This window comes from Phoxinus phoxinus (genome assembly GCF_949152265.1).
Source record: "Phoxinus phoxinus genome assembly, chromosome: 11".
Taxonomy (NCBI): domain Eukaryota; kingdom Metazoa; phylum Chordata; class Actinopteri; order Cypriniformes; family Leuciscidae; genus Phoxinus; species Phoxinus phoxinus.
The window spans coordinates 28,821,573-28,838,103 of record NC_136886.1 but is presented as its reverse complement, the minus strand read 5'-3'; the positions used below and the strand labels follow the sequence as shown (position 1 = coordinate 28,838,103).

The following is a 16,531-nucleotide window of genomic DNA, read 5'->3' as shown; positions in this document are numbered from 1 at the left end:
CCATCTGCTTCTGTTATTTATTAGTAATCTTGTGCTAATTTCTTAAGCAAATTAATATGAAGAAGTCTTAATTAACCAGTATTAATCAGAAATAAGTGGTCTTTTAAAAATGCAAAGATGCTCACTGATCTTAATGGTTGAATTTGATTAGCTTTCAAAACCAAAAGATGATAATGCAGATTCAAAATATGTTTTTGTCACTTTACATCCACAGGATCAGACTTCCTGTGTGCGACACATATCATTCCAGTGAAGAACGAAGAAGGTGTTGTCATGATGTTCATCTTGAGCTTTGATTACGTGCTAAAGGAGGGTAGCATGGATTCGTTAGACAGACTCAACTACACCTCCCCATCTAGACCAGAACAAAGTAAGAATGCTTTTCATCTTTTCATTTTCTCGTTCCCTATCTGTAATGCATTTTTTTTTCATTTCCATCACTGCAGTAAATTGACAACATCTATCTTAATTGCTTACTTCCTGTCTCTTCCATTTAAACAAATGGAGTGTGGTTGATGAGTAGGAATATATGGAGAGGAGTGCAGGAATAAATATAGAGAAGGCAGAGGAAGAGAGAAAGGTTTTTATTTTCTCCAGTTGCTCTGGCTTACCAGCACACATTGTCAAAACCGAACCCAGTCAGCTAGAAAGGAAATGAAGTAGGGGGAAATTATTTATGTAACACACACACAGTGTTACAATTATTTGGATCCCTGAGGCCAGGTGCTGAACGGCACTTCATTTATAGGACAACTGTGCACATTAAACCACCCAATACAAGCAGAGAGAGACTGTGCGTGTGTGTGTATGTGTGCGCATGCTATAATTATGGCAAGTGTTCATAGAGACCTGGAAGCAATAAAACTGCTGCACTGCATTTTCTGTAAAATGTGCTACTGCATCAGTATACACACATGTGAACACACACATGCCTGATGTCCTCCTCTAACTCTGTATTGGAAAGTCACATCTGAACTATGAAATCCAATTAATATCCAATGCTAAAACCGTCTCTGTGGTATCATAGCAACAGGGAATATTTTGAAAAGGACATCTGCATGTGTTCATATGCGAGTAAGTTAGAGGGACTGTTTAGTTAGGGCTGTTATTGCATTAATTTCCTATTATTTTAACTGTAAAGCTGCTTTGAAACAATCTGTATTGTATAACGCGCTATATAAATGAAGGTGACTTGACTTGACTTGTTGATTATTTGCTATGGCAGTGTAGAAAATATTATGCTGAGACACACAACATGATGCTTTTAAAAGCTGTGGCAAAAAAAAATCCAGCTGGGATGAATATAGATTTCCTAGATCTCTCTTCCTCTTGAGAGTAAGGCTAAGGATTAAATTGAGAAGAAGTGCATTGAACCAGCAAAGCAGACACAAACTAGCTAGTAAAATGTAAATGAAAAGCTTTTCCATCCTGATTGTGTCAATGATTTATTAGGCCTTACTCTGATAAAAATTTAAGGATGTCCCACTCAAAAAAGGCTCTTTTGTGGGATGCATTAGGCTGTTTTGATGAAGGAGTGATATAAATAGCCCAGTTTGGAGACTTTTAATTAATGCTGGCGTGGTACTGAAACCCCAGGGGAAGAGACAGACAGAGATAAACTGAGAAATCATAATGCAGAGATGAAAAAATATTGATTCTTGATAATAACTTTGTTATTGGAACTAATGCTAATAACTTTGTTTAGCTTTTCAATTAAATTAAATATGTAATAAATAATAGTGTCCCTGTATGCTGTTTTAAAGGTTCCCTTTAGAGGTCTCCTACAAAAGGTTTACATGCATCCAAGGCAGGGTTTTTCCTGACTCAAAACGAGGCGGAGGTGGTCAAATCCTGATCATGTATTTTAACAATAAGATAATTTGTATTTTTCGTAGACCATCATATAGTCTACTGTGTTTCCACAGTATTTTTGTGGCTGGAGCTCGGTACCTCTAGGGGGTCCGGGGGTATGCCCCCCCATTATTATTTTTGTACATTTTAAAGATAGATTCATTAAACTGGTGCTCTTTGAGTCACCCGAATCCGCTGTTAAAGATAAATAATCTACCCGCCAACCTCCCAAACCTATGATATTCTTGCGTAGCTATACGCAGTGGGGATGCCATGTAAAACGCCGCACCATAAGTAACTGGCCGAACAAGCCAGAGTACAATATATATGTATATACATAATATACTGATAAGACCGGACACTGTTGGGTCTAAATCAGGTATATAATGATGCCACTAAGCTCATACCCCCAATAACGTACCAATAGACCAGAACCCTCGGGTCTAATACATGTATACGGGGACCAAAAACAGCCAGAGGCTGGTTCATAGTAGGGGATAGTGTGCTTATGAACAGTGACTTAATTATACAGATAAGACCAGACTAGTCGAGTCTTAATCATACAGAAAGGACCTTCGCCTGCAGGGAAGGAACCTCAATGTTAGACAGAACGGCGACAGAAAAAAGCGGCTTCGAAGAGAAGGGTGCAGTCTGCTGTGAAAAAGCTCGTTTTAGCAGAGAAGGCATGTTTCGACGGCGATAGCTTAAAAAAAAATTCCGGAGGACACAGAGACCGAGTTTGTTGCTAAAGTTGAGAAAATCTGCTATAATGGCGAATTCGGGCTCATTTTATAGGCTCTGACGTACTGTATGTTGGCGCGCTGTTAGCTGATTGGCGCATACGTTGGAGGCGCCTTCGCCATCGGATGTGCAGTTGTTGCAGCACAGCCAATGAGTGAGCCAGTCTCTCACTGTGCCAGCTGTGCAGCTGCAATGCGCTTTACATTTTAAGCTTCAATTAATCTGAGGAAATTAGTTCCCCCCACTGCATATAGCTACGTAATACGAAGTGACCGTTCGAAAGGGAACTTCTGATGCTGCTTGAAACGTCACGTCAGCTACACAAATACAACAGAAACGGATGGCATAAGCTTTTCTTGGACACCAGTAATGATTTTGTTGGGCAACAAGCTTTCAAGAAGCTCTCCTACACCCAGTGTTGTGGTACATAATATGATGTTTGATTAAACTGGTCTCACTGGACCATAAATAATTTAGCTGTATTTTATTTTTGGTTGGTATGAAGCTCAGGTAAAAATCCATGTGGAGTCCTGGTACTGTCTTGACCTCCAGAGGAGAAAGAGACATATAGAGAATTCGAATTTAATACTTTTCTCTCTGAATTTTATTGATGTCCCAGTTTTCCCTACAACAGAGACATTTCTCTTCTTTAACATTCAGGCAGTTCTTTGTTTGACGACTACTATCATTAGTTCTTCTGGTTTTAGAAATAATCATGTGTTCTACTTTCTTTTTATTCCTACACTGAGACTATGCAAAAACATGCAATGACCCTCATTGCTGCCCCCCTCATCTGATGGCTGAGACCTAGAAACAACCCTAGTTCACCCAAAAATGTTAATTCTTTCATCATTTACATTTACTATCATTTCTGTCAGGACCACTATCGTCAAATATGATTGACAACATGAATGTTTTGCAGATATCATTATTTCAAGAATTTAAAGTACAATATAATTCGAGAATTTATTCATCAGAATGTCAAATCCTGACTGACGATAGGAGGAGCTGGGGATAGAGGAGGGTAATTGGCTCCTGAGAAACACGATAGCTGCTGATAATACTGAAGGAGCTTATATATGTATACGGTGATAGGCGTCGTATTCCTATACAGTAGGTAGACATGGATCAGCTGAGAGTCAGCTGATGCGAGCTTGACTAACAGAGACATGGGAGAACAACTGAAGAAAGGGACGCTCTCTGGTAGGGGTGCACGATATATCGAATCAATACCGCTATCGCTATATCACGTCACCCGATATTATATCGAAAGTCTTGTGATAATTTTGCGATATTTTGTTTATGATGCGTCCGACATCATAATTATGATTCGTCTCGAAAAATACACGTCGCTTGGTAGCGTTGCATTTTCTAATATTTTGTGTTTTCTGCAAGACCTTATGGATGTTGGAAAATCTTTCTCTACTATTAAGGTCTATTTATTGGCTGTCATGTCATGTTGGTTTGAGGCCGCTACAGTGGTGTGCAACACCCTCTTATATTTAGATTTATGAAGGGCGCTCATCATTCTCTTCCAGTCGCTAGAAGAGCGGTTCCAGAGTGGGACCTCTCCATGGTGCTGGAGGCTTTGTCTCAACAGCATTTTTCTGACAGCGTGCTGCACTGCTACAGCAAATGCTGACCAAGTATTTGAAGGTTGAGCAGCAAGCTCATTGGCTACTGATATAGAAGGAACCAATCAGCTGTGCCCTATAGAGAATCATGTAATTGCAAGTAGATTGAGTTAAGAACCTATCAGCCTCCGCCATCTAGTTTCATGACAGAACTTTGTATTTAATTTAGGCTTTTATTCACATATAAACATTAATCACCACACACATCAGATATGGTAAATGGAAGCTAAAGTATGTTTGCAGGTTAATGTAACGCATGTTTGAGCTTCTGCAAGAACCAATGAGGTTTGTTCTCGCGCATCAAACATGTACGGTTGAGGTTTTGTCTATGTTTGCTGATCGATGTTTATATGTGAATAAAAGCCTAAATTCAATCTGTTCATCATATAAAGCAATCAAGTTTCTTCAGAAAATTTGGACTAAACTGCTCAATTCATATGGATTAGTTTCACAATTTCTGTATGAACATTTTGTAGCTACAAACTGGTAGTTGTGTGGACTGTCAAGGGACAGAAATCTCTAATATTTCATTTAAAAATTTTGCTCTCGCAAAAACTCCCTTAATTGTTCAGGGCCCCTTATCTTGAATTTTTAATTACCCCAAGCCCCCATTCATTTACAACCCTGGAGAAGGACATGCATTTTTTTTATTACATTTTTTACAATATAATAAAATAATGCTTCTTTCTGGTTACCACCCCTGAACCCTGCTCTGTCACTTTTTTTCAGAAAAAGGACGTTTCTTCCGTTTTCGTCTGCCTGCCCCACTAAGTATGCTAGGAGTAGTAAAACAATCCCTCCCCCAAGAAGACCCTGATGAGGTGACCATTCATTCGGCTGATCAGAATGAGAAACGCTCTTCCTGCTCGTCATCTCTCTCCCTTTCACTCTCTCCACGTGAACTCCATCCACCAACCGGCGAGAGCTGTAGCCCCTCCTATGGAAATGACACCCGGGCTCTGATTGGCCAGAGTTGTCTGGGGTCATGCTCGCCGATCTCAGGGCCACAGGATCACTCGTCTCCACGGGGCCCCTGGGAACGGATGGACCCTCAGGAGCCTTTGGCGACTGCATCTAGGATGGCATCACAGGCCAGTATGTGCACATTTAGGAGACCATCATCTACACAAGATTTAGAAGGACTCAGTATGCACACACAGAGGACGTACCGTGAACGCCATGCTAGCGAAGGTATGCACACGTTTCTAAATACACAAGCATAAGCTTTTATGACATTTTATACAACCAGATTTAGTTTGTGGTCCTCCTAATAAAGTGACTTGATTTGGTAAAATCACAGCAACCAATGAAATGGAAGGTGCAGAAATGAAAAACAGCCACTCATACAGTATATGCACACTGTTAACTCATCTTTGTGGGTTTGTGTCTTTCTATTCACGTATGTTGATCCTATTTTATCCATTGTAATATATGTCCATTGTAATTTCAACTACAATTCTATCCTCCTATGTATGCTGCTATTAATTTAGAAACTTTTTTTTAAATAAAAAAGAAGGTTCTACATATGAGGGTAAGATATTTCCTTGAGAATTACACTTGGTTATGGGAGCAGTGTCAGACTTTTATTCAAAGCATCTAGCCAAAAATATACTCGAGTCAAATTAAGGTTTCCACATTTAACTGTACTTAAATATTTAAAAGTAAAAAATTATCTTTTTTCTTAGCCCTTGAAACTGACTGATGAAATCAAGAGACAGGGCCGTTTTTCTCATTAAAATGAGTAATTTTCTCAATGCCTTGACTTTGTAAGGCTCTAGGACATGGCACGTGTTAAACTTTGACCTATATCCTGAAATGTGTTGCCTGAAATTACTGAGCATTAAATTCAATTGCAGCTTGTTTTAGGCTATAGTTGTTTGGCACTTACATATCATTGTTTATGAACTGCTATAATTAAATTATTAAATTATAGCTATAAATTAATTAAAAAGCATTGCTTTAGGTCAAAGGCCTAAAATGTTGCCGTGACTGTAGAGATATATCTTCACAAGGACGATTGACTATAGCTCTGAGGCCAATTGAAATTGATTGTAAACAGTTAAAATAAAAATGACAAAGTCAAGGTGGCGAGAAAGTCGGAGTCTTTATTAACTCCAAAATCGAACAGAAAAAATCCACACAGGGGTTTTCCTCTCACACCAATCACAACATAACATTCCATGGGGGAAAGGTCTCTCTCCCCGTCCCAGGTGTGCGGGTTATATCCGTCTCTTCGCCATTCACTAGAATTAGAGACAGGTGTTAGTCATTATTCACTTGACCTCCTTATCGCCACTCGTCTCCGCACCTGTTCCCCTGCTGCAGACCACGCCCCCCTCTGCCCTCGCCACATTTTATTGGTTGTGTTAAATAAAAGTGCAATAAAATTCACAGGAACGTGATGTGACTTGTTAGTTAAGTAAAACAGACAAAAATATGTATTTTAAAGAAGATTATAGATTCCCCATCAGGATAACCAGTGAAATATGTACCTTGTACTTGAAGGCCTTTGAAATAAGAAAAGTAAGAAAGTAAGAAAAATGCTGCTTTTTCCATAGAAATGTGATTAAGTAAAAATGCATGTTTCATAGTACTCTAGAAAAAAATCCCCAAAATAATACTTAATGAAGTACCATTATTCAAGTAATTTATAACCCTGATATCCATTGCTTTTAATCTGAATTAAACGTGTCATATAAAATATACATTTTAATATGAAAAAGACGTATAATATTAGAATAGCACACATTTGCATCATATAAAAATGTATATAGAGTCTTACCCTTTTGTTTTGATGTTATCGTTTTGTTTCATGTGATGTAATTGTCAAAACTAAGGTTCTTTATTGACCAAATTATTTAATAAAACTTGGAAAAAGATTTCCAGTAAACCATCTCACAGCATTATCATTTAAATTAAGCACAATTTAAAACTAGTGGTCTCTACATAATATAAAATATGAAAGTGTACATTTGTGGTAACACTTTAGTTTAGTGCTACCCTTAGGAGATATCATTAGGAAGCATGGCATCAGTTTTCACTGTTATGCTGATGATACTCAGCTCTATATTTCTTCACGCCCTGACGAAACTTACCATTTCACAAAATGAACGTAATGCATAGCTGATAAAAAAACTGGATGACTAGTAATTTCCTACTACTTAATTCTGAAAAAAACCCCAGAGATTCTAATTATTGGGGGGGGGGGGGGGGGGACTTCCTCACGTACCATCCTAGAATACTGTTCTAGAACACTTGATGGCTGCTCTGTCAAGTCTTCATCGTCAGTTAGGAACCTGGGTGTGCTCTTTGATACCAATTTTTGTCACGTGTCTAGTATCTGTAAAACCGCATTTTTCCATCTTAAAAATATAACTAAATTACTTCATATGCTCTCAATGATAAATGCGGAACAGTTAGTTCATGCGTTCATGACATCAAGGCTAGATAATTGTAATGCTATTGTGGGTGGTTACCCTGCACGCTTAATAAACAAACTACAGCTGGTCCAAAACGCAGCAGCTAGAGTTCTTACCAGAACCATGAAGTATGACCATAATAGCCCGGTTCTGTCAACACTGCATTGGCTCCTTATTAAACATTGTATAAATTTTCAAATATTGCTGATTACTTACAAAGCACTAAATGGTTTAGCTCCCCAGTAGGCCTACTTGAGCGAGCTCTTAACGCATTATAGTCCGTCATGTGTATTGCGATCTCAAAATTACGGCCAGTTGATTATACCTTAAAATTAGACACCTTAACCACATTTGCTATATGAGCAAAAATGTCACTTTAAAGGGGTCATGATATGGATTTTTTTAAAATATTTTAATATGTTCCTTAAGATTCTCTTATAATCTTAATAAAACAAATTGCACCAAAAAAAGCCCAAATTTATATGTGTAAAAACTCCTTTTAATGCTTGTCAGTAAACGGCCACTGTTATGATTACATAGGAAACCGTATCAACATCCATTGCTATTGCACGCGAGTAGCCTACGTTTTTTTAAAAGAAGCTTATCCATATAAAACCGTTATTCACAGCTTTGTGAAATTGTTTACTTGCATTTGGGATGTAGCTGCTGTCAGATCCAGTACAGTTGGCTGCTTCATCTTTTAACAAAAGTTTCTTTGCAAACTTTCCATTACATTGTGCCTCATTTACAAAACAACATGCAGTCAGATAATCATATAAACATATAATCCTCCTCCAATTGAAAATAAAGCCTTCTGAAGTTACTACAGAAATAAGCAAATGTAAAATAAATGTTTTTCTTACTATGTTTTTTTTTTTTAAAGTAGCAACAATATTGGTGAAATTCACAATTGTAAATCCATCCAAAATCATTATTTATAGTATTTAGTAACCTAATAATTTATTGTCTTTATAAACCTACTTTCCATCTAGGTACATCTCACACACCTAATAGATCTCACCTATCACTGATGGTTTTGACTGCCTTTTTACTGTCTTTCTCTCTTTTCACCCTGTCGCTCTGTGATCTATTACTCTCTCAGATAATGGCCGTAGTATTAAAGGTAACAGAGCTGTTACTCAGCACATGCCTGCCTGCCTGTCTGTATGAAGCATGCTCGGGCTTACACTGAATGCTCCCGAAATGCATCAAATTTACTATCACAGAATACTTTCAAAGAAAATACTGATAAATTAGTGTACGTTTGACAGAGGGACAGAGAAGACATTTGCATGCGTAATGCCTTATGTGACATGAAAGTGCATGGGATAGAAATCACTTTTTTTAAGAACTAAGTTTCAGCTTTTGCAGCTTCTTCTGTCTATTTATTCTTCCTCTCCCTTTTCTTTCTCTAAATCTCTCTTTCTGAACCTACATGGTTTTCACATGAGAATGGATTGTTTAGATTCTTGTAGTATTCTTGTCATAAATCTTCTCAATTTACAAGACTGTGGACAATTTTAGTTCAGCGATCTGTTTAGATTCTTGTAGTATTCTTGTCATAAATCTTCTCAATTTACAAGACTGTGGACAATTTTAGTTCAGCGATCTGTTTACATCAGTAGAGTTCTTGAGATGATACCAGATTCTCCTAACCTTTGACCTCCTGACTTTTTCAAAAGTTAAATCATTCTCTGCTCCCCTTCCCTCTCTCTTTCGCTCTCTTCTTATTGGCTAGTGTCGCGCTCTTGGATGGCTGGGGGTATGGCTAGAGCTTCACTTCTTTGATTTAATCGTTGGCATGTCTCTGTCGTCTGTGCGTCTGCTGTCTTTGTATTTGTGTTTGTCTTGCAATTGTTGTTGTTAGTGATGGTTTTAATAATACTGGTCTGGAAATGTAGATTCTTAAAATAAACAGTGTTGATGTCACTATTAATGTGAGTCCTGCTAGATGAGAGAGAGTTGTACATTGCTCATAATTTGTGTGTATGTGCTTCAGGTCCATTTAATCAGATCAAGTCAAGCCTTCTGGGCTCCACATCTGACTCAAACCTTACCAAGTACAGCACCATCAACAAGATCCCTCTCATCACTCTGAACTTCTCAGAGACAAGCAATGACAAGCGGGCATCATCTCCGCATTCCTCAGAGAAAACCATCATCGCACCAAAGGTCAAAGATCGGACACACAACGTCACAGAGAAGGTCACACAGGTGAGAGATGTTTACTATTATAAATGCAGCACCCAAACAAAGTGGAGTCAACAAAGTACTTTCACAAAGGCTATTAAAGGGCACCTATTATGACATTTAAAATGTTCTAATGTTGTTTAGGGAGTCCCCAACAACAGTTTTACGTGCATGTAATGTCAAAAAACACTTTTGTTTTTGTATAATATGCATTTATTTTTACCTGATTTGCTCACCGACTCCCAAATGATTCGTTCAAGGACTCATTTTTCCAAACCCCTCCTTTGCGCGACGCTAATCTGCGTTGATTGGTCAGATGACCCAGCAGTGTTTACAGAAATACTTATTGTTTAACACGGAGTACAATGATGCTTTTATCAATTAAATTGTGTTATAATAATGATTATAGTCCACTGCTTTGTAGTTTGTAGTAAAAAACTAAAAATAAGATAAATAATTTAATATGTTAGCGAGCATAGCCCAGAGTTCATATTGTAAAAGCACAATCAGTCTTTGTTTGCATTAGCTCGATGCATAAACATAACGTTTTTACAAAAAAAAAAAAATGCAGTTAAGTTACTACGAGGTATTATTCTATTCTTTAAGACAACTCCGAAAACAACGACAAACACTTCACATATCTCAATACAATTGCCATTGAAGACCTAGAAGCTAAACGGTGCTTACTCAACAAACAAAATAATAATTAAGCATGCTACATAAAACATAAAAGCAACAATTATTAATAACACTTACAGGTTGTGATACGAAGGAGGATGCATACACTTGGAACTGAACCTTCCTTCAATATCAGCCGGCTCGCGAATCCAAGTTTGAGTGCATTTAAAAAGCAATCATCTTCAAAATGGCGCGAGCAAAGCACAAGGCTCGGACTATACTTCTGTGGTATAGTTGTATATATGAATTGTAGCCACTTAGTCTTCAAATGCTCCTCCTTGGGCAGATGAAAAAAGTTGGCTTTTGAGCCGCACTTCAGAACACAGCGTCTCGTCGCCATGATGTTTTCCCTGACCTTGGAGCGCAATAAGTGGGCGTATCGTATTCAAATAACTTGACAAGTTGACGTCATCTAGTCAGAGAAAAAGCTTCGGTCTTCTAACGATTCATAAAAATGACTCAGAGTCGACTCTTACTTTTGAAAGACAATAACTTTATATACGGTGCACTTTCATATTTCAAACTTTGCAGGATGTTTTTGTTCACTTAGATCTATGTTACACACTACATGAAAGGTAAATTTCAAAATTCCATAATAGGTGCCCTTTAATTACTTTTAAATACTACATTAGTGTCTCTCTATTGGAAAGTCAGACATATGAAGGGTTGAAAAAAAAAGAGGCCTGCAGGTGGGAGTAAAAGTTAGACAGGACTAACACACACATACACACTATATCAGTGGTTCCCAAGCTGGGGGCCGTGAGAAGGCTAAGGGATATTGTACAGTCAGCAGATTGTTATGCAAAAGAAACCTCTTCTGGGTGATACAAGACCCCACTGCGTAATTATCCCGCTTATTATGCAGCTACTTGATTAATGGACATTTTATTACCTTAGGACTCGCAGTACCCGTTTGAGTGTCTGTTATCGGTTGTAGCGGTTGTTGTCGTGCAATAACAGACCACCAGATGGAGCGGTTGAAGAATAAGAATTGAGTATTGCTGGGAGCCCTGTAAAATAAGTGAATGATGCATGGTTATGCACTAAGCAAGTTTGTGAAAGGACTGCTAGTGCCAGGTAAACGTAATTCGTAAAACGTAAAAATTATTCACCAATACCAAAACAACGTGTCTAGAAGTAGAACCCATTATAATCAGCGATGCTGTCTACTGGATGCGACGCGATGCAACAGGACAATCCCTGACAACAAACTGATACCCCATTCTATTTCTGACAACATTCATTTTTCCGTTTCCAGTAGACAGTCTCAAGCTGTTGCGGCGCAGTTCGGCCATCAGGTCCGCTGCAGTGAAAAGACAATATGACGAGGCATATCTTGCCCTCGGATTCATCAGTACAACGGTTGGTAATGAAGAGAGACCACAGTGTGTTACATGCCTCAAAATATTAACTTCTGACAATATGAAGGCAAACAAGTTAAGACGCCACTTAATGACTAAACATCACGAACACAGAGAGAAACCTGTTGATGTTGAGAAGTTGTAGTACTGTATCAATTACAATATTTTAAAATAATCCTTTAGAATTTTGCAATCAAGGTCATGTCTGAGAGTGTCTTTATGTGGCAAAAAGAGAATGCAACAGACCTCGTAATAAAACAAAAATAAACATTGGCTTGTCTTTTCCGAGATGGCGAGAACTGAGGTATTTGAAATAAAGTAAACAGGGAGACAAGCGAGTAAGGTATTTTATTGATAAACTGCCATATCGTCACCTTCCTAAAATAATTGCCCAAGACATTTTCATTTTCAAATGACTTAGGCAATTATTTTAGGAAGGTGACGATATTTAGCTTTCTAACAGTTTATTGTTAAAAAGGGTCATTTCATTATGGGTTGTTGTAGCGCTGTGCATTAATTTATTTTCAAGGAAGTACTGTGTCTATTAATGGGTATAGCTACAGTAATGTCTTCAGCTATTCAGCTTGAGATCCATTCCATCCAAACTTGTTATATCTCTTAAGCCTAGTAGTGAGTTTTATGAACAGTAGGATAACCATATTCGTCATATGCATCTTGCTGATGTTGTCACTAAAAAAACTTCACCATTCACCTTTCATTTTCACCATTTGTTAAATCCTTCCCTGTTCTAACCTGTACTATTCTATACAATGTTTGAAAGTTTATGTTAAAAAGACATTTACAATTAACTTTCTTTTCTAAAAACAACGGTTTTCAACATTGTTAATTATAAGAAAAGTTTCTTGAGCACCAAGTCAGCAATTAGAATGATTTCTGAAGGATCATGTGACTCTGGCCGTCAAACAGAGAAGGCATATTCAAGGATTCTTGAATTCAAGGAGTCTTTCCAAAATGTTCACTGGCATTGACACACAATGGACACATGTTTGGTCCACAAGCAAAGTTTAAGCAGGTTTCAGGCCCATAGACACAATGCACATTGGGTGAGGGAGGGGCCCTGCCCGAGAAATTTGCTCCACATGACGATGAACACAGGTGGGATGCAACCTCCCTACTCTTCGACTCATTCCCTTTGGCTGGGGTGGTGACTAGTCACAACACATTAGTTTATTGCTTCTCATAGGGTAGTTAACCCTTCTAAAGGCTTAATACGTGAAGCCTGAATTTGACTTGACGCCACTGAAATTCCTATCGTCGTAATTTAATACGCAATAGTCTGAGAATAGCTCGCCTTGACTAGGACACTATTCTAAATTTTGTGTTTTCACTCAACACAATCAAATCCAACTGATGTCGCGTTCAGTGGCGAAATCCATTGACGAGGTGAACAGATGAGCGAAATCAACAAAAATTTGGATGTGCTGAAAGAGCTTCTAGTCCTTCATGGGAAGAAAGTGCAAATGATTTCAATAGGGGTCAACCTGATTGATAAAGGTGGGGACCTGTCTGTCAGAGACAGACGTGTGTCACAGGAGTTTCCATAGTTGGTCACGGTTAGTTAGGAAACCGAAGTTAGGAAAATAACCTTATTTAACATGCATGTATTTATAACCACATAGTATACACTCCATGTCTGGAATAAGTAGTAGGAACTAATAATGAAACATGGAAGGAAATAAAACTATATTATTATAGTACACAGCATAGTAGGGTTGACGGTGTACAGTATGCATACATGCACCATTAATGACTAAACACATATATGCACAATATTGTCTCAGTTTGTATCGCTCTCCCTCCTCTTCTGTCTATTTCTGTTAGTGGTGCTGTTTTTGTTTATTTGCCACATTATAGACTTGTTGCCCGTAACTAACCAGATGGCCAGTTACACACACAGATGGTTTGTTTCTTCTTTTTCATTCTTTGAGTCGTGCTGGTTGAAGAGTTGGACTCTAATTAAACTGGGTCTTGGCATCTAATCCTGAAACTCAGCCTCCCACACACCCTCAACCTTTATGCCGAATGTGATTTCACTCTTTCTGATTGACCCCTTTTTAATAATATATCTCTTTATACTCCTCTTAAATCCTCAGGATATTAAACTGAAAAGTTCCTCATGAGTCACTCATGTTCACATTCAACCATGTGTTTTTAACACATTCATATTAGAATAAAAATAACCAAGCTATCCACAGTAGTATCTCAAATATAAACAGAACTTGTGTACACGCTGAAAAGGTGAATTTGTAAGTAAGCCAACAAAGGACACTAAAAGCAAGAGTTTAATTACCGCACTGCATTATTGATTAATAATTAAATCCCAATCATTTATCCACTGCAGGAACAACGTCATTCTGGCAGGACACAACTTATCAAGTGACACACAGACATGCTTACGGATACACCGGGATGCTGACAGATAGTAATTAGGTGAACACATAGTTTACAGCCAGCTCCAGTTATTCTATACTAATTATGACGGACTTGGTCAATACAGAGCTTTTGTGACCTGCACTATCATTTTAAACGGTTTTACCCATTTTAAGAGCACTAAATTAAAAATATATATTTAATGAATATTAATATTAATACATTTATTCAGCAAGGATGCATTAAATGCATCAAAAGTGACCAGTAAAGATGTTTATAATATTACAAAAAAGTTTTTATAAAAAAAAAAAAAAAAAAAATTGTATATAAATGCTCATCTTTGAACTTTCTATTTATCATACAGTAGATTCCTGGAAAAATAGGTTTAATGGTTTACACAAAAAAAATATTAATGATCATGTGATACTGAAGACTGGAGTAATGGCTGATAAAAATTCAGCTTCGCCATCACAGGAATAAATTACATTTTAAAATAAATTATAATAAAAGGAAAATGGTTATTTTAAATTGTGTTAACATTTCCTCCTGTGTGACCTCTTAGTGGCCGATGCCCATGGGCTTCCCAGCCTACATTACCTACATTATTCAGCAAGTGTGTGTGTGAGAAGTGAGAGAACACACCATGACACACAAATACACACACAGGCTAGATGAAGGCTTGGCAATTACTGAAACAGAAAGCAAGAGGAAATGATCTCTCCTTCTCTCTGTATCAGTGGAGGATTGGAGAGGAGAATTGCCTCTGTGACATTGAGACTGTCCTAGTGTGTCACACACGCATGCTGTCATAGATTGCTGTACAAACTTAAGCAGCTGTTGACTCATTTGTAATAATGGGATCCCAGGATATTTCTGTATGCTGCTGTAATATAATGTGGTATATACTGTATAATGATGTGCATTAATTTGCTTACTGAACACCCAGGTTGGTCCTGTCCGTTCAGCCTGGTTCCCTGATGGGAAGGACATAACAGCCTTTCTGTTTGTAATTTTTTCTCTGGCTGGATGGTGTGCTGTGGTCCGTTATTAACTTATGGCTGCATCAGCCGTGACCTGTCACCATGTGGCCTTCTCTCTGCTTTTCACATTACCATCTAAAAGCTGGATCATGAAATTTGCATCATAAGCAATGATGTATTGCTCTCTCTTTATTCAATTTCTCTTTCCCCAAAATGTCTGCAAAGTAGACACAGTATCATTATCTTTTGGAAGAAAGGAGGTCAGTGTACTAGTAGACATACTCTTACATTCACATTGCAAAGCTTCCTCATCAATCCAAATAGATTATTTCTTAAAACGAAGCTGCAAAAATGGTTTAATCAGAAATGTTTATGATTTTGGCACCTGAATATGATTAAATTAACATAAACCACCCAAGTTTATGCATCAATGACTATTTATTGTTCAGGAACATGGTCTGCCTTACACAACAGTATGAACTGTCCTGGTACAGAAATAACTCATTTACATATTTTATTCTTAAAGGTACAGTAGAAAAAACTGTGCATTTAATTCTAAGGGCACTATTTTAATGAAGCGCATGGTCTAAAGCGTACGGCTCAAGTGCACAAACGATGGGAAAAATGGTCGACGCCCGGTGCATGGTCTAAAAGGATTGTCCCTATTCTCTTAATGAGTAATGGGTTTGTTTTGGGCGTAACGTGCAATAAACCAATCAGAGTGTCATTTCCCATTCCCTTTAAAAGCCAATTGCGCTTGCACCATGGCGGGTTGCTATTTACATGGCGGAATTTGCAAGCGGAAAGACTGAACGCTTTTCTAGCGAGGAAACGGATCTGCTCGTCCGCAAAAAAAAAAAAAAAAAAAAAAAAAGGAAAAAGATAACTGCGTCAGGCTGAAACTAGCAAAAATTTATGATAAGGCCCTAAGTGTCAAAGAGGGTGTAAAATGGTCAGATAAAATTAAATTATATAGTTTACATTTTATTTATACCATGAAGTCTAAAAGTCTTAACATCAGAAAAATGGAAATTCTAAATTAAACTGGAAATCAACAATGTTTAAGTTCTAAATGATATAGATTACAAAAGCTGGCTTAAACTGAATAACAAGTTGCTCTTTGGATCATTTTCAAATCATCCTCATCTGGATTTGCATAAACTGTATAAACCTCAGCTCGGGTGCTTGTTGTCATTTAAGTAAAAGTATGCTATACCAAAATGTAAGACATTCTAAAATCCTTAAACATGACCAATTGCCATACTAATAATCTAATTTCTTATTTA

At 37.7% G+C, this 16,531-nt stretch overlaps 1 protein-coding gene across 1 annotated transcript in view; it reads left to right on the top strand.

Moving 5' to 3' along the window:
* Positions 1 to 16,531, top strand: part of LOC307006772 (potassium channel, voltage gated eag related subfamily H, member 7) — a 58,542-nt gene that overhangs the window by 27,100 nt on the left and 14,911 nt on the right. Inside the window, exons 3-5 of the mRNA XM_079628063.1 lie at positions 215 to 370; positions 4,956 to 5,417; positions 9,645 to 9,859. Coding sequence (XP_079484189.1) covers positions 215 to 370; positions 4,956 to 5,417; positions 9,645 to 9,859 — 833 coding nt within the window. The remainder of the gene's footprint in view (positions 1 to 214; positions 371 to 4,955; positions 5,418 to 9,644; positions 9,860 to 16,531) is intronic.